Source organism: Rattus norvegicus, chromosome 4, assembly GCF_036323735.1.
Source record: "Rattus norvegicus strain BN/NHsdMcwi chromosome 4, GRCr8, whole genome shotgun sequence".
NCBI classification, from domain to species: Eukaryota; Metazoa; Chordata; class Mammalia; order Rodentia; family Muridae; genus Rattus; species Rattus norvegicus.
Genome location: NC_086022.1, coordinates 181128776 through 181151615, shown reverse-complemented (window position 1 = coordinate 181151615; position 22840 = coordinate 181128776). Strand labels below are relative to the sequence as shown.

Below are 22840 nucleotides of genomic sequence, written 5' to 3'. Positions count from 1 at the left end.
ATGAGTCTGTCTTAGCATCTGTCTCAGATGACAACATTCTGCCATGAGTCTGAGGAAGTGTCAAGAAGCCGCCAGCACACCACCAGTTTTTTGGTGCGTTTCCCTCTGTGGAGTCACGACAAATGGAGCTCAACAACGCATGTAAGGTGAACCAATATAAGTGTGTCATTAGCGAAGAACGCTTCATCAAGTGTCCTTTTATGTGTTCGCCTTAGCAAACCATCCTTTTACCTGGGTCCGCTTCAGCGAAACATTCCTTCATGTGTTTGCCCCTGCAAAACATCATCCACTCAGCTGACACAACTGACTTTCCAAAGAACCCTTAAGTTTTCATTTCATTAGGCTGCTTTTGAACTTGTTTTGTAGCTGAGAGTCACCTTGAAATTCTGATCCTCCTGCCTCTATTGCCTGAGTGCTGGGATTATGGGCATACACCACCACACCCAGTTTTGGGTAGTGCTGGGGGCTGAACCTAGAGTTCGGCACGTTTGGCAGACACTCTACCAACTGAGCCAGCAATTTCTTACGTTTGCTTCAGTAGGGAAAGACAGCGACAACATGAGAGGCTATGCTTGACCCTGGGAATGAACTCTGCTCAGCTGTAGCAGTTCCCCCTTCTCTGCTCTGCCTTCAATCTACCGTGTCATTATTAGATTTTTTAATATTTGCTGTCTTCTCCCATGGCTGGCCTCAGTTTGTGATTCTCCTGCCTCAGCCTCCCGAATGCTAGGACCAGAGGTGTGTGCCATTCTACCTAGCTAATACATCATAGAAACTGCACAAAGCACCATAGAAATAATATTTTGCCATTTATTTTCATTTTTTGTTTCTGGGGCATTGTTTCTCTTTGTAGTCCTGGCTGCCTTAGTTCTCACTGTGTAAATCAGGCTGGCTTTGAACACGGGAAGATGCACTTGCCGCTGCCTCCCGAGGGCGAGTATTAAAGGTGTGTACATCGTGCGTAGTTGTCATCTTGCTTTTTGTAATGTCACCACAGAGATTATTTTATATTATTACATCTTCTTTTGAAAAGCGATCTCTCTCTCTGTGTATGCATATGTATATGTGTGTGTGTATGTGTGTATGTATGTGCATGTGTGTGTATGTATATGTGTGTGTATGTATGTATATATGTGTGTATGTATATGTGTGTGTATGTATATGTGTGTGTATGTATATGTGTGTGTATGTATATGTGTGTGTATGTATATGTGTGTGTATGTATATGTGTGTGTATGTATATGTGTGTGTATGTATATGTGTGTGTATGTATATGTGTGTGTATGTATATGTGTGTGTATGTGTGTGTATGTATATGTGTGTGTATGTATATGTATATGTGTGTATGTGTATGTATGTGTGTATATGTGTGTATATATGTGTATGTGTGTACATATATGTCTGTATGTGTATGTGGGTATGTATATATGTGTGTGTATGTATATGTGTGTGTATGTATGTGTGTATGTGTGTGTATATATGTGTGTATGTGTGTATGTATATGTATATGTATATATGTGTGTATGTATGTATGTGTGTGTATGTGTATGCATGTGTGTATATGTGTGTATATATGTGTATGTGTGTACATGTATGTCTGTATGTGTATGTGTGTATGTCTATATATGTATGTGTGTATATGTGTGTATGTATATGTATATGTGTGTATGTGTGTGTATGTATATGTGTGTATGTATGTGTGTATGTGTATGTATGTGTATGTGTACATGTATGTCTGTAAGGTATGTGTGTATGTATATATATGTGTGTGTGTATGTATATGTGTGTATGTATGTGTGTATGTGTATGTGTACATGTATGTCTGTAAGGTATGTGTGTATGTATATATGTGTGTGTGTGTGTGTGTGTGTGTGTGTGTGTGTATGTGTGTATGTGTGTGTGTATGTATGAGTGCAATGTCTGTAGAGGCCGGAAGAAGCCAACAGATGCTCTGCCCTGGAGCTGGAGTGATTGGCGGTTATGAGCTGCCTGATATGGGTGCTGGGAATAGAACTTGGGTCTTCTGCAAGAGCAGTCCATGCTCTTAGCTGCTCATACCCCTGCAGCCCTTGGTCTGTGTTCATGAGGTTCATGAGGTTAGTCAGCTTAGTCCGGGACTAAAGTTCCTGTCATCAGTGACCTATCTTGCTTCTCATTCACTTACTATCTTATCAACATTTACTTTAATGGCAGTGCTGAATGACTGGGAAGATGTTATTTTTGATACAGAAGTTGATGCCATTAGGCCACAGTTTACGTTCCCACGCCTTCCTTTAAAATGGCTGTATATCGTGTTGTTTATTTGGCTACCAGTGTTAGAGCCCTCCTGTCAGGTATGGTGGTCATAGTCACCGGAGTGTCCTAAAGCGATGCTCCTTTGTCTGTGAGTGAGGCCGTGTGTTGGACTGTCCCGTGGGTGGACCTGCTCAGAGAACCGGAAGCAAACATCACACATGGGTGCACTCCAATTTCTTCCTTGCAACACACATTTTTTTCCAGCAAACTCTGAAGTCTTTCTCTGTCTGTTGGTTTTCACCAGCCAGTGAGGAACTTCTTGATGGTAGATCAGGGTTCAAACTCTGAGTGGAGCCCTGAAGCCATGGAGAGCAGTTCAGAGACACCCTCCCCCCGCACCCTGCTGCAGGGACCTTGGAAATGGGACCCTGGTAACTTCCCTTACCAGGTATTTTAGAACCTTAACTGGTCAAGCAGCATTCTTTGTGGGCACCAAAGTCTGCGTTACAGAGTTCAATGGGTGTCATCACCCTGAGAGGCAAGCTCCACAGTGCAGTTTCTCTGTGTGCTTTATCTGCTCCTTCAGAGAAAAGATAGAAAAGTCTTGGCTTGTGGAAATCAGTGTTCTCACACAGCATCTGGTGGTTCTGCTTCCCCAAGCTGGAAATGTGACCACTTCCTTCTTTTTTTATTGTTGGTACAGCTCTCTTTTGTTATGTCTGCCTTTTGCCTGTTTTTAAAAATTGACCTCTTTTGCCTGTAGTAAAAGAGTTCAGATGTCCCGGAAAGAACCCAAATGTCAACACTTAGCAAGTGCTTTCTAGTGTTTACAGAAGGGTCTGACGTACACGCAGGAGCCCGTTACAAAGTATCTGGAGCAGGTTCTGGCAGGGGCTCAGCTACCAGTGGTGTTTTATTCTGGTTGTGGGTTTTCTGTGACGCCCAATGTTGCTTGTCTCATAATCATAATACCTAGCCGTTGTGCCAGGCTCCGCCAAGCTAAGGCCATTGAACATACTTTCTAATCTAGACCATGGGAGACGGGTGTTATTATTGTGCCCACTGTACAGATAGGGAAAATGAGGTTCCAGGTTCAGTATTTGCATAAATATTGGCAAAGAGTTAATTTGTGAACTGGTGTTCCCTTTGTTAAAAACATTTTTTAAACCTTTTTATTGATTCTCCAAATTTCACATCATGCACCCCAGTCCTTTTCTTTTCCCCATCCCTCTACATCTGCCATCCCCCTTTGCAACCTCCTCTCCAAAAGAAACAAAAGATAATAGCAAAACAAAACGACCAACCCCATCCCCCCACAAAAACCCCAAAGGCACAAAAGTATCTTGCATGGAGGCTACTGTGTGTCACAGTGTGTCACACAGTGTGCCCTTTTGTCCAAACATCTTTGCTCACAAATGTTCATTGCAAGGAATCGTTGGTCTTGTTCGGGGCCTCTGGCTTCTGCTACATCATCAATATTTGATCCTCACTGGGTTGCCAAGTCTGTCCATGGTCTGTGTGGTGGAGATCCTGCAGCTTTGGTTCATGGTCTCCGGCAGTTCACAGATAGGGTAGATGTTGCGGTGGGGCAACTCAAAGCCCTGGATCCTGGATCTGGGTCTGGGTGGTAGCTGAGTTCCTTAGCCAGCGGGATTTCCTGCGCCCACACCATCAGGGTCAGCTTTCCCTTTATTCAGGTGAGGGCCGGGGCCAGCTCTTCCTTTTAGCTCAGGTGAGGGGCGGGAGCTCTGCATGACCCCCAGGCAGCTCTCACCAGGGACTTCCGCATGGCCTTTAGTGATAGCACCGGCCAGGGACATCTGCGCATTCCCCTTCTGCTACAAGGCTACAGACCCAGACATGGCCCTAGGCCACAGCACGGGTTAGGATATCACTATGGCCTCGGGTGGCAGAGCAGGCTGCTCGCTACAGGCTGTTCCTCGCCACCCTGAGTCTCCAGTTCCGACTCTATTCACAGAGCACAAACTGCTTCTCTTTCTCTCCCACTTCTCTAACACATACTTGCTCATTGTAGCGGTGCCTGTCTGCCAAGCCACGTGACAGGGGTGGGCCTCTGGGTGTCTTCTGTCCCTCCTGATACCTGTGGCAGCAGGCGGGGCCCTCCCCTTCATTAATATTTTGGTGAATCTCAATTCAAATTGGTTCTTCTCCTCTTCCTCTTCATCCTCTTCTTTCTTCTTTTGTGCTGGAAATAGAAAACAAAACAAACAGAAAAACCAAGGCCTCCTGCTAAACAAATGCTCTAATATTGAGCTCTACATACCAAGCCCTGATCATGATTATTTAAAATATTTCAACAATTGATGACTTGTGTTACTTCTTAACACAGAGCTTCTGCCTGCAACGTCCATTTGCCAGGCCTCGTGGGGCTTGGATGCCAGGAACAGAGGAAAGCAGGAGTGAGCAGTGTTAGTCTGTCTAGGAGTGTAAGCCTACAAAATAGCTGGCAGAATATTTCTCACCATTAAAGATGAATTCCTTAGGTTGGCGTACAAAGCATGGGTTTCACCATGGCAATGTCATACATTTATGTCAGTACACTTTGTTTTCATTCTCATGGCCCATGCCATCCCATGCTCTGTTTCTCTGCTGCTCCAGACAGTTGCCTTCCTTCCCAGAGGTGGTTCCATATTCTTCTTTCTAATCACAGATATTCCACAATCTCTATTTCCCACCTCCCTTGAGATCTCCTCCTCCTCTCCCATGAGCTCACTCCTGATTTCATCACACACACACACACACACACACACACACACACACACACGTGCACACACACTCTTATGTATACACATACATATATACATACATACGCACATACATACATACACACACTCATATATACACATACACACATACACACATACATATATGCACACACACTCTTATGTATACACATACATATATATATACATACACACATACATACATGCACACACACTCTTATGTATACACATACATATATATACATACATACACACATACATACATGCACACACACTCTTATGTATACACATACATATATATGTACATACATGCACACACATGCACACACACATATATACACACATACATACACACATACATGTATACACACTTTTATGTATACACATACATATATACACATACATACATACATACATACATACACACACATCTATACTTTTCAATCTCTCTTCTGGAGGATGGATTAGTGAAGAACACTTTATGTACATTTTGAGGACCAAAGTTTGGCCTAGCACCCACATGACAGGACAGGTTTCCTGCACACACCTATAATCCCAGCTCTGGGGATGAAGGGTGGAGGCAGGAAGATGCCTAAAAGGAGGAAACCTGTCACACTCTTCTGCCCTTTGCTTCATGTGTAGGCATAGACACCTGTACACACACAGACAGGTACATGGTAAGTTAAATCTAGGTTCTTTCTGCATGTAGAGATAACATGGTGTTTGTCCGAGTCTGGTTTATTTCCCTTAGCGTGGTGCTCTCCAGTCCCATTCATTTCACTGGTTCCATCCTTCTTTAAGACTGAATATAATTAGGCCTGAAGGAGCTGAAAGGGTTTGCAACCCCATAGGAAGAACAACAATATCAACCAGCCAGAACCCCAGAGCTCCCAGGGACTGAACCTATCAACCGAAGAGTACACATGGAGTGACCAATGGCTCCAGCCACATATGTAGCAGAGGATGGCCATGTCGGGCATCAATGGGCAAGGAGAACCTTGGTCTTGTGGAGGCTCGATGCCCCAGTATAGGGGGATATTAGGCTAGTGAGGTGGGAGTGGTTGGGTGGGCAGGGGACACCCTCATAGAAGCGGGGGGGATGGGATAGGGGGTTTGCAGAGAGGAAACCAGGAAGAGGGATGACATTTGAAATGTAAATAAATCAAATAACCAATAAAAATGGAATATAATTGTACTGGGTACATGTGTTATGTTTTATTTATTCATCCACTGGTTGGTGGACAGGTAAGTAGGCTCCATTTCATGGCTTTTGTGGACAGAGTGTTAGTGGCCAGTTTGCAACCAGCTCTGGGGTTTGCTGACTTTCAGTTATTTGGTGAGTACCTAATTGTATAACTGTTGCATATGATAGTTCTACTTCAATAAAAATAATTATTTAATTATTCTTATTAGTGTGGGGGTGGGTCACTTGGTACACATGTGGAAGTCAGAAGACCAAGTTTGGGGACATGGTTTCTCCTTCCACAGTGGTTACAGGCATCAGTCAGGTTGGCAGGCGCGCGCGCGCGCGCGCGCGCGCGCGCGCGTGTGTGTGTGTGTGTGTGTGTAGCAAGTGGCCCTCTGAACTGTCTCACTAGTCCCTGCTTTCAGGTTCCTGAGGAAACTCCATACTGATTTCCATAGCGGCTACTTCATTTTATACTCCTACCAGCAGTGAGCTACGGCTCCCCTTTCTCCATCTCCTCTCCAGCGTGGCTTTTCCTGAGAGTCGCCATTCCGACTGGAGTGAGATATAATCTCAAAGCAGTACCACTCCACACCTGGGTGGCTAAGGATATCGAGCACCTTTAAAAAATACCTGCACTGCGTCTGTCGAGCGCTGCCTGTTCTGCTTGTTAGCCACTTACTGATTGGATGCCTGGGGCCCCCGTGTTTTTCTCTCTGCAGCTCTTTATGTATTCTAGATAGATAAATATCTGCTGCGTGGTTGGCAAAGGTAAAAGAAGTTTTAATGGTGAGGTATGTAGCCTAGAGATAAAAGCTGGATCTAGGCTCTTAACCCAGTCATCCAGTCTGTGTCTCCAGAGTGACCTGAGGCCAGTCGCAAAAGTTAAAACCCTGGCAAGGTGTTTACCAATCCCTGCAGTGCTGGCTGTCTCCTGGTCTGTGTTTGTGGTTTATTGTTCACTGTTCCTCTGTTGCCATCAGGATGTGGCTGGCTGCTGTGTTGGGCACAGTGGACTCCTAAGCTCTCTATTGTCTCCATCATGAGATATCTCCTTCGTTTTGATAGAATGTCAAACAGGGAGCTTCTGTGGAGGCAGCTATGTACAGCACATAAATACATGGTGTACACTGTAGCCCAGGTGACCTTGAACTCTTATGATTCTCCTGCTGGGGTTACAGGCCATCCTGCCAGGTAACATCCAGATCCCCAAAGGATGTATTCAAACATCAAGGATATGGTACTTAAGGGGTGGAGCAGACAGCTCGGTGGCTAGGAACACTGGCTGCTCTTCCAGAGGACTTGCGTTCAATTCCCAGAACCCACCTAGTGGCTCACAACTATCTGTACCTTCAGCCCCAGGGGAACCAATGCCCTCCTCTAGCCTCTGTGGGTGCCAAGTATGCATGCAGTGCACAGACATACATACAGGCAAAACATTCATACATATAAAACATTTTTTAGAAAAGCATATGGTGTTTTAAATTCTCTTTTTCTGGGTGGAGGATACAGAACAGGTGAAGTGCGAGGATCTGAGTGATATGAATGAGCTGCTACTGTGTGCAGTCAGCCCTGGTGGACTCCCTTCCTGGTGCAGGAGAAAGATGCACATTGCTGTGCTTGCATGTGTGTGTGTGTGTGTGTGTGTGTGTGCATGCATGTGTGTGTGTGCATGCATGTGTGTTTATGTGTATATGTGTGCAAATATGTGTGTATGTGTGGTGTGTGTGTCCATGTGTATGTTTGTATATGTATATGTGTATGTGTATGTATGTGTGCACGTGTATATGTGTGCATGCATGTGTGTAAGTTTGTATGTGTGTGTATGTGTGTTTGTATGTGCATGTAAGTATGTATTTAAGTTTGTATGTGTATATGTGTATATGTACATGTATGTGTTCATGCATGTGCCCATGTATATGTTTGTATGTATGTACATGCATGTGTATTTATGCGCATATGCATGTATGGGTTACAAACCTGTATATGTACATGCATGTGTGTATATGTGTATGTACATGCATGTGTATGTATGGGTGTATGTGCATTTATGTGTGTGCATGTGTGCATGTGTGTGTGTTTGTGTGTGTGTGTGTGTGTGTGTGTGTTAGGTGTTCATCTTTCACTCTGATTTCACTCTAAGCCCTATGCAAAGTCCTACAGATGCACCACTGGAAAAGTCTGGTATCAGGCACCCCTAGGCAGGAAAACAGATTGATACCAAGTGTGGGCTTTGGAAACAGACAGGTTAAAGTTCAGGAGATATTTAGGCAGCATTTTTGGTAGAAAAATGAGAATTTCTGCTGCTTTGTGATTGGCCCCTATTTCTGGAATTTTCTCCAGGTAAATAGACTGCTTCCTATGAGCCACATTACAAGATCTCTAACTTTGGATTGTGTACCAGACAATGAATGAGGGTGACATCATCCAGATGACAGGCGGTTGTGTGTCCCTGAGGTTAGGGTGCATGGGTGCAGATGCCATCTCTTATGTAGCATTCTGGCTGGAAACTTTTAACCTGATCCAATTGAGAAAATATCAAATAAACAACAGTGAGAGATGGCATAAGAAATAAAGTAGCACTATTTTTCAAGAATGAAAATGTTGCAAAAGATTTCATATAGCCAAAGGATGAAGATTGTCACAAATTAAAAGAACTTAGGGACATGTGAATGCTACATGTGACCCTGTGTTGTTGTAAAAATATAAAAAATAAAAAAGTAAGGCTGTCTTTTATGCTCCTATGTCCAGCACCTCAGTGCCCCAAGATATCTGCTAGATATCTTGGTGGAAACACATCCCAACTCCACGGCGGCCCAGTGTCTCCTGTCACCTCACTTTCCTACACTCAAACCGTCATATAAAAGAACACACAACACAATAATCTTTGACCTAATTGGTAAGATATAATTGCCCACTTAAACACACAAAAACCGGTGCCATCCATCCCTTAAGAACATTAATAACAACCTGTAAATACACAGAGTGAAATCTTAACGTCACCTGCCATGGCTTCTCTCTCTTTCTCTCCTGACTCTTCTCCTTTCCGGTCCAGTTTCCTCTTCTTTCTTCAAACTTCTCTCCCACCCAGCCTTCCTTCTCCTCCAATGACAGGCCTCCTTCTATCCTGTACCTGCCCCTCACCTGTATTTTACAAATTCAATGGGGAGAAAGTTCTGGTGAAGTCACCTGATTCCTGAGTATGTGACTAGGCAGCTGTCCTTGGGGCAGTGGGATTAGCATCAAAATACAGATAACTTCAGGGTAAACCACAAGAACCCTGGACAGGAATCTGTCCTGGGATGGACAACTGGTCACACTAGAATAAAGACAACTTAGGTAAAAGTTTATATGAGTATCAAATTTCTAAGATACTTGATTTTGTTCCTTGGTACTGCATGAAAGACAATAATGACAGGTCATGATAAATGCTATGTATATCAAAAGATCCTGAAGAAGTGTGTGTGTGTGTGTGTAGTGTATGTGTATGTGTGTGTGGAATATGTGTGTGTGTGTAGTGTATGTGTATGTGTGTGTGGAATATGTGTGTATATGTGTGTGAAGTGTGTGTGTTTGTGTGAGTGTATATATGTAGTGTGTGTATGTATGTGTGAATGTGTGTATGTGTGTGAGTGTGTAGTGTTTGTATGTGTGTGTATGTGTGAAAGTGTGTATGTGTGTGTGAATGTGTATGCATATGTGTGGAGCGTGTGTGTATATGTCTGTGTGGAGTGTGTATGTGTGTGTGAATGTGTGTGTGTATTATGTGTGAATGTGTGTATGTGTGTGTGTATGTGTGTGTGTGAGTGTGTAGTGTGTGTATGTGTGGAGTGTATGTGTGGAGTATGTGTGTATATGTGTGTGGAGTGTGTGTTTGTGTGTGTGCATATATGTAGAATATGTTTATATAAGTGTGAATGTGTGAATGTGTGTATGTAGGCGAATTGTGTGTGTATGTGTGTGAATGTATGCGTATGTGTGGAGCATGTGTGTGTTTGTGTGGAGTGTGAATGTGTGTGAATGCGTGTGTATGTGTGAGAGAGTATTTATGTGTGGAGTGTGTGTATGTGTGTGTGGAGTGTGTATGTGTATGTATGTATATATGTATGTATGTATGTAGGTGTAGTGTGTATGTGTGTGAATGTTTGTGTATTTGTGAAGTGTGTAGTGTGTGGTGTGGGAAGACAGCTATAAAACCGATGAGATAAATTATAAAAATTGATAAATTACTATATTATTTTGAAAAAACCTGTCGTGAATTTGAGATCATTAAAACAACTGCAAAACAACAACAACAAACCAGGAACAGGTAATTTCTCGGTGAGGCCTTTGCCCTTGTCAAGGTTTGCTTGAACCCCGGGTCCTGGGCCCTGCTCCTATCTAACCACATGGTGGGTGAATCTTCATCGCCCACTTGACTGCATTTGGAGTTGCCTAGGAGGCAGACCTCTGGGCATGTGTGGGGCGTTTCCAGAGATCATTAACGTGGAGGGAAGGCCCACTCTGACTGTGACTCTATACTATGGGATGGTGGGTCTCAGGCTAAATAAAAGGGGGAAAAACAGGACATATACCTGAGCTCATCTGTGTTTCCTTACAGTAGATGTAACAGCTGCCTCAGGTTCCCACCGCCACGCCTTCCCTCGAACTCCGAGGGACAGTAAACCTTCCTTCTTTGAGTTGCCTTTGTCGGGTGTGTCATCAGAGCAATGAGAATTTACTACTGCACCATCCTCTCCCAGAGTGATGACAAACCTCAGCTCAGACTTGTTGGGGATTGGTTCTAACGCTACTTATAATTAATTCAAGATTAATTACAGGAACCGGCAGGTCTACCTGAAAGACACTGAAGGTCCCGCCCCTAGTTGGCTTTGATTGGTGAAGTAAAGTTTCCACCGGCCAATGGCTGGGCACGGAGACAGAGGTGGGACTTTTAAATTTTCGTGATTCGGTCTAGGGTAGCAGAATTAAAATATGGATTTAGCAAGAATTAACTCAGGAGTACTGGAGGGGAAAGCGTGTTAGCCACGTGGAGGTTCAGAAGTGGCCCAGCCATTGATTCGGAGAACATGGGGGCGGATGTAGAGGAGGTGCCTGCTGAGAGTTAGAGTCGACTTACCCAGACCTGAGAATCCGAGGGAACAGGACTTACACTTAACACGTTTTTCAGTTCGTTCTTGAGAAGCGCCATTTTAGACTCTTCGGGATCCACTGAGACTGAGGAGTTGTGCTAGGGTCATTCAGGCTGCACCTGGTGGGGTGTGGTGGATGGGTATAAGAGAGGTAACCACAGGGTTGGCGATCTACCTCAGAGGGGCTGAGTGAATTGCCATTGAGGGAAGTCATATTTTCCATGTAACCCTCCATCTTTTCCCTCCCAGCCAGGATCCAAAGGTCAAAGTGCACTTTTTTTTAAGTCTAAAACTTGACAGAAAGTTAAATAATTTATATTCATTGGAGAATGAACCCCAGAGCTCATCCTATGAATATTCATTAATTACTGGGCATTAGTGGAATTGTTACATTTCCATTCAATGCTGAGATCAAATCCAGAGCATCATGCATTAGACAAGCGCTTTATCATCAACCCACATCCCCAGCCCGAGGTGTCTATTCGTGACCTATCGAGGTAGAGCTTTTCCCTGTCTCCATGGAGGAAGAAAGCATATAGAGCGGTAATGCCCACAAGCAAAAAGAACGAGCCTACTAGTACAGGGTGACTTGGAATGCCAGGCTGTTGATAATGGAGATCTGAAGTAGGAACTATGGCAGAAGGAGAGAGCAACAGAGGAAGAAGGGGTCCATGGAGCAGTTTCCACCCGTGCTCTCTGAAGTGGTAAGGAAGCGGGAGTCCAGGAACGGCTATGTAATTTGCAGAGTCCGGAGCAAATCAAGAACCTAGTCTCTTGTTTAAAATGATTGAGACTTCCAGAGTGGAAGCCAGACGTCAGTTACGTTTCTGTTGCTTCGAGGAAACAATGAAACTAAAGCAGCTTATAGAAGAGTTTATTTAGTTTTTTACAGTCCCTGAGGGTTAGGTCCATAATGGCAGAGCGGCTTGGCAGCAGACAGCAGGCTTAAGCTGGAAGCTGGCCCAGCTGCTAACATATGAAGCGCCCACCACATCTCAAACAGGAATCAGAGAGTGGGGTGGGACTGGCACATGACTTTGAAACCCCAAAGCCCACCCCCCAGTGGCATACTTCCTCCAGCAAAGGCCACACTTCATAAACCTACCCAAAGGACTCCACCAACTGGGGACCAAGTATTGAAATATCTGAGCCCGTGGGGGAACGTTCTCAATCAAACATCACTATATTTCCTCGATCATGGGAACTTTTCTAGCACTGCATACAGGATGCACCACCCTGAAGGAGACTATCTCCAACCTCCCAAAGTCAAAAGGAGACAACCGTTGTTACCAGAACCCACAGCACCGTGATCTGTGCCCTCCAACCAAGGGCCTAGACAAGCCTTCTTAAGCTTCTCTGTCAGATGTCCTGTCTCTGCAGTGAGGAGAGGAACTGACAGAGCATCCTTCTGCATAACAACTCCCTGACCCGAAGAGGCCTAGAGGAGACAAGTCTGAGGGTATGGGACTGAGACATAAGTGTGCACGAGCATGCATATGTGTGTGAGTGTGCACGTGAGTGTGCACTCCTTCCTTCCTTTCTTCTGGCGGTGGCAATCTGTCATTATGCAGCACGTGCTGGCTCGAAACTTCCGATCCTCCTGCCTCATCCTCCCAAGTGCTGGAATTGCAGGTGTGTGCTACAATGTGTGTGTCTATACATGTGTGGGGCGTGTTCCCATTCTTCTTTATATGGTGCAAGTGTGTACATATACATATGTGCTTACGCATATATAAGCCAGAGGTCAATGTAAACCATCTTTCATTCTCTCCTCTCTCTCTCTCTCTCTCTCTCTCTCTCTCTCTCTCTCTCTCTCTCTCTCTCTCTTTCTCTCTCCTTTTTCACACTTTTATGGGTCTCAGCTGGCCAACTGGTTCTGGGCCTTCCCACCTCTGTCTCTTCCCCAGTGTAGATACTTCTTCCCATGCCTGGGATTTTCTGTGGGTTCTGGCGATCCAAACTCATTTCCTTCTGCTTGCCTGGAAGTCCATCCACCAGCGAAGCCATCTCCTCAGCTCCTAGTGTGCATTTTAACGAGAAGCCAAAAAGCCCAAGGCTGTCCTCGAAGCTTTATCAATCACAAAACAGATAGATCTGACACAACATTGTCGAAAGAGAGTGATTTTTATATGTATCTCATAAGTCAGACTGCTCGGCAAGCCAGCTGTATTTTTCAAATTATACCCATTGCAAAACAGAGAAGGAAGCCATTCACCGTACATTCAGTGACAGGGAACAGTTTGCAGACCCACTGTTAACTCTGTCCAGCTGACCATTAAACCTTGACTCTTCTCTGGGAAGTTCATCTTTAATATATTCAATCATTGGGAATAAATGGCTCAGATATTACACTCAGCTTTATTTGTTACTTCTGTAGGTTTTTAGGGCTGACAACCATCACTTTTGCTGAGTGACTCAGTCTCAGAGGTACAGGAGGTTCTGATTGTGATTTGGTTAACCTGCTACACATCTAGTCCTCAATCAAGATGATAAACATAAAAATACTTTATCTTTCTTTGAATTGTTTTGTTGTACTGGAGACAGAGCTCAGGCCTTGTGCGTGCTCAGTGCCCTGCCACTGAGTCCCCTCAGGACTCCAGGAAAACTGAAACAAGTCAAATGTGACCACACTCTTAGGACATTTCTGGTTGGCCTGGAGGGCTGTGCATGTGGCCCTGTGATGGGTGAGGTGCTGGCTGTGTGAGGAAGAACTGAGTGCCAGACTCAGTACCACACAAAAGCTGGCCATGATGGCAGACACAACTGTAACCCCACTGCTGGGGCTTGGATATGTGAGGACCCTCAGCACACACTGGACAGTTCGCTGTCTGATGGTTCAGGTTCAGTGAGAGACCCTGGCAAGACCTCAAGACAAACAAAAGCACCCCCAAACTTCCCACACAGCAACAAAGCAGCAAGGTGGAAAAACAGTTGATGAAGACATACTCAGACCACTACCATTGTATATACAAGTCAGTACCTCTACACACATGCACACGTACACACACGGACACACAGAGAGACATAGACCGACAGACAGATGCAGATCAGACACACAGACACAGCCAAACTCGGACCACTACCATCGTATATACAGGTCAGTACATCTGCTCACATCCGTAAAATACACATGTATAATACACATGCACACATATAATACATATATATATATAATACACACATAATACACATATATATAATACACATACATAATACACATGCACACATATAATACACATGCACACACAGAGAGACACAGATATAGACAGAGACACACAGATATAGACAGAGACACACATACACACACAAATACACACACACACACAGACACAGATATAGACAGAGACACACAGACAGACACACACAGACACAGATACACATATGCAGACAAATACACAACTGCATACAGAGACACACAGAGAGGCATAGACACAAACACACACAGTGCAGAAATAGCAAAAGACAGGAGAGAAGGTGTTGAGAGCCGCCTCAGGATGATGGTGTCTTACCCTAGGTAACTGGACTCCTGTCCTGGGGCTCTGGGTTTTAGGAGACCCTACTCTGGGTTGAGGCTGGTCTCACAAGGAGCCAGAACTTGAGAACTCAGTTTGACACCTAATCTGTTTGTCAGGCGAAACACTCACATATCCATTTTGCTCATGTTGGTCTGACTTTGTGTAAAGAAAGTTTCCAGGTTTTCCGCCATCAATTGTTGAGCATCCATTGGATGTTGGCAAGGACGGTCACAGAACACAGCTCACAAGTGCGTAGATAACAGATGCCTCCATCCCATCTTGTTTCACCTGGAGACTTTGTAACTCAGAGCCATCACTTGGTTTCCAACACCAATATGATGACTCCTCTCAGGGAATGGGGCACCTCTCCCTCACTAAATCACTGTTTTCTGTGGACAACATGGAAGACAGATCTGTGGGCTGGTGATGTGGCTCGGTTGGTAGGAGGGAGGAGAGGCGTTGGGAATGAGAATACATTGCCTGCTTTCACAAGAGAGAGGTTTGTCCCACACCAAGACTCGAAACTGGCATTTCCTGTCTGTTTCTTGTTAAAGGTCTAAAACCTTTCCACCCCAGGCATCTTTGAACCGGAAGACAAAACTCCCCTAAACTCTGATTTTGGTCAGGTACGATCTGGTTTATGTGCCTGCCCAGCAAACACCCCCTCCCCCCCTCACACACCTCCAGCTTCCCACACCCCTCCAGCTTCCCGAGCCCCTTGCTCTGTGTATATTGCTTGAGCAACATTTTTCATTTTGACTCAGTAACTCGTGTCACAGTGACTACGGCGTTTGCCTGTCTTGTGTCTTCCACACTTCTAAAACAATACTCTAGAGGTGGACTAACTGCACAACAGATGGGGCGACCACGACTCATGTCCTGTCTCCAGTTTTATTTATTATAACTTCCGGGGCTACAAAGGATGTCACCCACTCCTTGAGATGGAACCCACAGTTACCCTCACTTGTGAGCCCTCACTGTCAACGCTGACCTACCCTCTCACGGGTCACCAGGGTGGTCACCATAGCAGCTGCAGCTGCTGGATCCTTTCACCCAGCCATGAACTTGAGAAAACAGAATCCAAGAACAACTCCACAGGAGTGTTTCCTCCTTTCCTCTTCTATTTAGCACCTTTTCCGTTTGTGTGTCTTCCTCAACCCACTCCTCCCCTTCAGTCAACAGCTTTCCCACTCTAAGATCTCCCTGAGCCCAACATGCATCCACCTGGACTATAGCACTTCACGGTCAGGACTTTCCATGCCACCCCCCATCCCTTCAGCCCCGGCGCCTTCAGGCTCCTTCTCTCAGCCGGACTGTCAACAGCCCTCCAGGTCCCACCCCATACAGAGTCGCTGCTCTGTACTCTCTTCCAGTTGGTGTCCCTCAAGGCTGGTTCCATCCGAGCCTTCGTGTCCGCAATTTTCCTCTAAACCCCTCTAAGTCCCTTGTCTTTCGCAAACAGGAATTGTCCCTGTGCACTCCGGGTCCTCCTGTCTACGCTGGCTACACTGCACTCCTTCCCAGACCTCGTCCGGAAAGTCCTGGGTCCCTCCGGCGTTCCTCGGATCCTCTTCCCTCCCCTCCCGGAGTCACTCCAGACTGTCGCTGTTCGTACCCGGGTTGGCCCTCCAAGATCTCCCTGAGCCCAGAACCAATGCCCCAGACCGAGCCCCCGGACGAGCCCCCTGCCGTCCCCGCAGCGCCGCCCAGCGTGGCTCCCAAGCCTCTGTCCTGGCAGCTTCGGGGTGGCCCGTCCCACTCCGGGAGCTGGCCCCGCCCCGGCCCCGCTCCGCCCCCGGCTGCCTAAGCTCGATTGGCTGCGCGCCCCCCTCCCCGGGGCTCCTCCCCGCCCTCTCCGTCCGTGGGCACCGCCACCTGGTCCAGAGAGTCCCCCGAGGGGACCTAGAGGCTTCGCTCAGGTCGGGCGCACACTCTGGGGACGCAGAGGGAGCGCGGGCCAGGGAGGAGGAGCGAAGGTGTAGGACAGAACTTCGCCAGGAACAGGAAACCCACGGCCGGGCAGGGGCGGCGACGGCGGCGCGGGGCCATCGCAGTGTCCCCAGCGGTGGCCTCGCTGCCGCGTCCCGAGCTGAGCCGCTTGGACCCCTCGGACTCAGAGGACCCAAGCTCACCCTTGCGAGCAGCGGAGACAGCGGGGACGGCCTCACGAGCGTGAAGCAGCATGTCTGACAAAATGTCCAGCTTCCTCTACATTGGGGACATCGTGTCCCTGTACGCGGAGGGCTCGGTCAATGGCTTCATCAGCACCCTGGGGTAAGCAGGACGTGCTCTGAGTAGCGCCAGCCAGCTCGGGTCCCTGACCCTCTCGCGCGGCGTGTGTGTCCGGGGGCTGCGCCTGGGACAGCCCCTGGTCCCCTAGGTCCCAGCGCGCAGGAAGCCGCGAGCGCTTCTCAGCAACTTCATAATCTGCAGCCCGAGACACATCCGAGAAGAGGAAGTGGTTCGCACGCCCCAGACAGGCCCTGCGAGCCTGCCTTCCCTGCCTTGTTTTGATTAAAATGTGTGTGTTTTCTCCTCATCTTCCCTATGGCCTTTCTCAGCGCCCTGCTGCAAAGAACGGTGGATTGAAGTCCCTGGCTTTGGCCACGAAAGTTAGGCGATGTGCACAGCGCAAATGTGGCTTTGTCCTACTTGAGGAGATCACCAGCCCCTCTTCGCTGAAGTAATTTCCTTTTGGCCTTGCCAAAGGAGGACTCACTCCTCTGGCTTTGCCAAAACTGGCCTCCAGGGCAGCCTGGGTTCTAGAACTCGGCTATTCTCTCTCCCTGTCTATCCCCTCCGCCAGTAAAAGGAGCTCAGCCTACTGCAAGGTCCTTGTGATTCGAGTCGCTGTAAGAACTGGGGAAATACAGATGTATAGACTACAGAAAAGCAGCGTGTTAGTTAGGTAGGACCTTTTCTGTGTCCATGCTGGTAAACAGTTAATTTCACCCCACAATATATTTTAGTGCACAGGTGGTTTTCGGTTACTTCACGGGCCCCGGCTCAGACTGTCTTATCTGAGAAGGTTGAGGTTGGTGACTGTTCTCAGCTGTTAGGTTTTGGAGTCCTGTCCCCCCTGGGCTGTGAGGGAGAGAGCCTTTCTGTGGCAACGTTGCCTGCCCAGTTCTCTGGAAGTCACCAGTGGCTCCACAGTTCCTGTTCTTTGTGCGTTTCCCAGGAGACTGCGGGAAGGAAGGTTTCATTGCGTATCTTTCCCGCGTTATTTGCTCCTGACTGTGAAAGAAGTACTTAGTCCAAGTGTTTCCGCTCAATCCAGTTGTTTGTGAGAGGACTCACAGTCCAAGTCTAGTCCGGGTCCAGGATAGTGCTTCCTTGATGAATCCTGTCAAACCTGGTAGGCATGGAAGGTGTCACCTATAGCAGCTAAAAGGAGGGGCTCTAGAGACAGAAGGTTTGGGCTGGGATTCCCAAACTTTGATTTGCAAACCTTATGACCCAGGGCAGGTTAGGAAATATATCTGGGTTACATCTCCTGGGTTTAAAAATGGGACTCACAGTAGTTTCTGCATAGGGGTGTGGGAAGGAGAGGTAAGGGAGACAAAGTGCTTACCATGGCAAAGCCTTAATGACTATGTTCCCAGGTTAATTAGCTGATGCGGTAATTATCACCACCCAGGATAGGCAAGAGTTCAAGGGTCACTCTCAAAGTTGATTACGGGTAGTGTACAAAGCGAATACTGGGAGGGCCGAGGTGGTCAGCTTCCACAGTAGGCATCGTTGAGACCAGGAGATGGAGACGGAGAGAAGTGACCGATTCACAGAGGGTATTTGTGTCCAAAGCCAGAACTCTACTCCCGTCTCAGATGCCCAGCCACATGTGTCCTACTCCGCTTTCAGTAGTAACTGTAGACACAGAAAATCAGCACAAAAGGCTGTTGCCGTGGCGTTCTGGGTGGCGTCGAAAGCGCCTATTGCATTCCGTGTTTCTCAGTGGTTATTTGATAGTGGAGTTTCCCTAGGATGCGTTTGAGACTGTGTCATCCCCTGTGCGTGACGTCACAGTGTTAAGATGATTACAAGGCAGAGTTCAGGTTGAAGTGCCTTGAATGTGCTACCCTGGGTGGAGCTTGGCACTGTGATTGGATATCTGTTTTCTGAAATAGACTTCTCAGGGGTTCCGGTGGCTCATAGACCTCTACAGGCCACGCGTGTGATTGCCCTCACGCCCAAATCAACAGGTTTCCCAAGTCTGGTTACAGAAGTCACTGCTGACATCCCCTGATACATATTCTGCCCTCGGTGAATGATGTTCGAAGGGTCCTCCACAGCAGCCCAGAGACATGGACTTCAGTGGGCTCTACACAAGTTTAAATCTTTTTTTAAAGATTTATGCATTTATTATATATAAGTACACCGTAGCTGTCTTCAGACACACCAGAAGAGGGAATCAGATCCCATTACAGATGGTTGTGAGCCACCATGTGGTTGCTGGGAATTGAACTCAGGACCTCTGGAAGAGCAGTCGGTGCTCTTAACCACTGAGCCGTCTCTCCAGCCAGACAAGTTTAAATCTTAGGAATCACGATAGACCAGAAAGCTTCCGAGGCATCTTGCTTGACAAATACTGACACCCTTGTATCTGTGACACAGTACTTTCTGTTTAGAAGAAGCAAATAGAAATACTTTCACATTTGGGAAATATCCAATAGGGTCCAACATGAAATTATTAATTATCTTACCAACAAGCAATTCCAAACAATGTCGTATGCGAGATCTGCAACTACCATTGTAGCATCTTCCAAAGATGCTTCTGGTACTTCTTACGAGGCTTCACTTCTTTTTTTTCTTTTCTTTTCTTTTTTCTTTTCTTTCTTTTCTTTTTTTCTTCCAGAGCTGGGGACTGAACCCAGGGCCTTGCACTTGCTAGGCAAGCGCTCTAGGCAGGTGCCTGTGAGCAGGAGCAAGAGCTAGGGCATGCTCTCAGTGATTCAAATTCTACTCTGTGTGTACACACGTGTGTGTGTGCGTGTGCGTGTGTGTGCTTGTGAGAGAGAGAGAGGGTATATGTCTGTGTGTGAGTGTGCATGCGTGTGAGTGCATTTGTATGTGTATCTATGTGTGTCTGTGACTGCGTATGCTGTGTGTCTCTGTGTGGGTGTGCACCTGTGTGCATGTGTATGTGTATCTATGAGTGTCTGTGTGTTTGAGTGTGTGTGAGTGTGTGTGCGTGTGTGTATATCTGTGTCTGTGTGTTCAAGTATGTGTGTCTGAGTGTGTGTGCATGTGTACGTGTGTCTGAGTGTGTGTGTTTGAGTGTGTGTGAGAGTGTGTGCGTGTGTATATATCTGTGCCTGTGTGTTCAAGTGTGTGTGTGTCTGAGTGTGTGTGCATGTGTACGTGTATCTATGAGTGTCTGTGTCTGTGTATGTGTCTCTGTGTGTGATTGTGTGTCTGTGTGAGTGCATTGTGTTTATGTCTGTGAGTGTGTGTCTGTGTATGAATGTGTGTCTATGTGTGTGATTGTGTATGTTTATGTATGTGTGTCTATGCCTGTGTGTACCTGTGTGTGTCTCTGTGTGTGCATGTATGTGTGTGCTGTGCATGTGGAGGTCAGAGGCTGTGCTGGACAGTTTTGTCAACAAGGCAACTAGATTCACCTAGCAAGGGACAGTCTCCACTGAGGAATTGCCTCCGTCAGTGGTCTGTGGGTGATCTTTGTGATTAGTGATTCATATGGAAGGCCCAGTAAACTGAGGGAGGTTCCAGCTGCAGGCAGGTGGTCCTAGGCTCTATAAGAACTCGAGCTGAGCAAGCCATGGAGAGCAAGTCAGGCAGCAGCACCTCTCCACTCTGCTTCAGTTCCTAACTTCAGGCTTCTGCCTGGAGCTCTCGACCTGACTTCCCTCACGATGGACTAGCCTATAAGGCCAAATAAACCCAAGTAGTGTTTTATCACAATATCAAAAGAGCAAACTTTCACCTAGGCCCTTTCTCCTATAGTCGACTTCTTTAGTACCCCTGCCCACTAGTGACTGGAGCTAAGGTCTGCACCTGTAACACCCAAGCCTTTGGGAGAGACTTAAAATTCAAATTTTAAGACTTTAATTCTGAGTCATTGGCATGATTATTATTTCGTAGGTTCCTTTCATTGTTCCTTTTTTTTTTTATGGCTGTTCATGGTTAAACTTTTTTAAAAAAGTTTTTCTTTCTTTTTCTAGCTTATAAAGAATTAGGTTTCATTATGGTATTTTCCAAACATTCTTTGTTTTGCTTCCCCCATTCTTCCCCATTCTTTCCCTCCTGCCCTCCCTTGTACCTTTCCAGCCTCCTTTATGCCACACTCTCATGGTGTGGTCTTTTCACGCATAGTTTCAGAATGTAGGATATTATTTAGCTTGGGAAACCAGAAAGGCCTTTGCCTGAGCCAAATAAAATATATATTTTTTGAAAATTATTTTTATTTTATTATTTTATGTGTTTGGGCGTTTTGCCTGCATGTGTCTGTGTATCACGTGTGTGCAGTGCCTTTGGAGATCAGAAGAGGCTGTTGGATCCCCTGGAACTGGGGTTTCAGATGGCTGTGAGCTGCCATGTAGGTGCTGGGACTCAAGAGCAGGTGCCTGACTAGTCTCTGGAACCTTAGGAAGCAGAGTCTTACCTAGGGCGGGCTGGGTGTGCCCTCCCTGTTACAGTGTAGCTGTTAGTCTCCAGAGCAGAGCCAGGCTCAGGCTCCCGCTACATTGTTGCTCGTGTGTTCACAGGTCTTTTGTATCAAATGCGGGGTAGAAATTTGTCTTTGATTTTCCTTGCTCTTCCGCTCCTGTTGTCTTGGGCCTGCTGCTAATTGGCACATGGCCTTGTTCATATCAGCTATCTCTCCTCCTCAGCTTTCTTGTCCTGGAGACTAAGGGCGGTGGATTCTGTCCTCCCTCTCCTAGGATAAAATTGATAAAACTGAGCACCGAGACCAGTGAAAATGAAAGTGTGTGGGGAAAGGTTGGTGATGTCTCCATATACACAGTTACAACATTTTTTCAAAAGCTAATGAACTGCTGGCGTGACCTAGACCAGAGTTCTAGTTCAGTAACTGTGGGGCTGCATGTGTTTAGCCAAACTCATTTGTTCCGCTGTAATATTACAGATTCCAGGGAGCATCTAAGAATCAGACAGGAAACTCTCCGGTTTCTGTTTTAATGCCTCATCCCTCTGACACTTCCAGAAGCATGACGGCATTGCCACTGAACTCAGGTGGGCGGTTGGCGAGAGCTGTCTTTACACGGGACGGATGTTTACTTGCAAGTAAATGTTGCCTACTTTAAATATTTTCTGGTGTAAATGAGTTTTAAAGGCTGTGTTGTGGGAATGTTTGCAGTGGGGTTTATAGTGGGGTTTGCAGTGGGGTTTGCTGTGGGGTTTGCTGTGGGGTTTCCCTCTTTCTTGAGTTTAGCCAGCTCCTTAAGGCAGCAGCTGACAAAATGAGGCTCATCAGCCTTCTGCGTGTTTAAATTTTTAATAATCTCTCTCTGTCTGTCTCTCTGTCTCTGTCTCTCTCTGTCTCTGTCTCTCTCTCTGTATATGTTTCTGTGTGTGTGCATCTGTGTGTGTGTATGTGTGTGTGTGTCTGTGTGTTTGTGTGTGTTGTGTGTGTCTGTGTGTTTGTGTGTGTTTGTGTGTGTGTCTGTGTGTGTTTGTGTGTGTCTGTGTGTGTGTGTGCTTGTGTGTGTCTGTGTGTGTATGTGTGTGTCTGTGTGTCTCTGTGTGTGTCTGTGTGTTTGTGTGTGTGTCTGTGTGTGTCTGTGTGTGTATGTGTGTGTCTGTGTGTGTGTCTGTGTGTGTCTGTGTGTCTGTGTGTCTGTGTGCTGGCATGAGTGTCACAGCACACGTGTGGGGGTCACACAGCATCTTTGGGTTTAGCTTACTTTTTCCTTCCGGTGTGGGTGGGGACAGGGGGCTCAGGTCCTCACTGCCATGAGTGCTTTTATGCACTAAACTATGGCAGGACCTTCAGTGTGGCTCTTAAGTCCCTTGAACATTGTGGTTGCAAATATCTGTGTTTCTTTCAGT

General features: G+C 46.4%; 1 protein-coding gene across 7 annotated transcripts in view; it reads left to right on the top strand.

Annotated features, from left to right (window-relative positions):
• The window catches only part of Itpr2 (inositol 1,4,5-trisphosphate receptor, type 2), a 406037-nt gene that overhangs the window by 13746 nt on the left and 369451 nt on the right, over positions 1-22840 (top strand). Inside the window, exon 1 of one of the 7 annotated variants that reach the window (XM_039108428.2) lies at positions 16629-17086. The exons of 5 other annotated variants lie outside the window; for them this stretch is intronic. In XM_039108428.2, coding sequence (XP_038964356.1) covers positions 16995-17086 — 92 coding nt within the window. In that variant the 5' untranslated portion in view covers positions 16629-16994. Of the gene's footprint in view, positions 1-16628; positions 17087-22840 lie in introns of those variants that run through there. One more of the 7 variants, NM_031046.4, reaches the window with a different exon arrangement.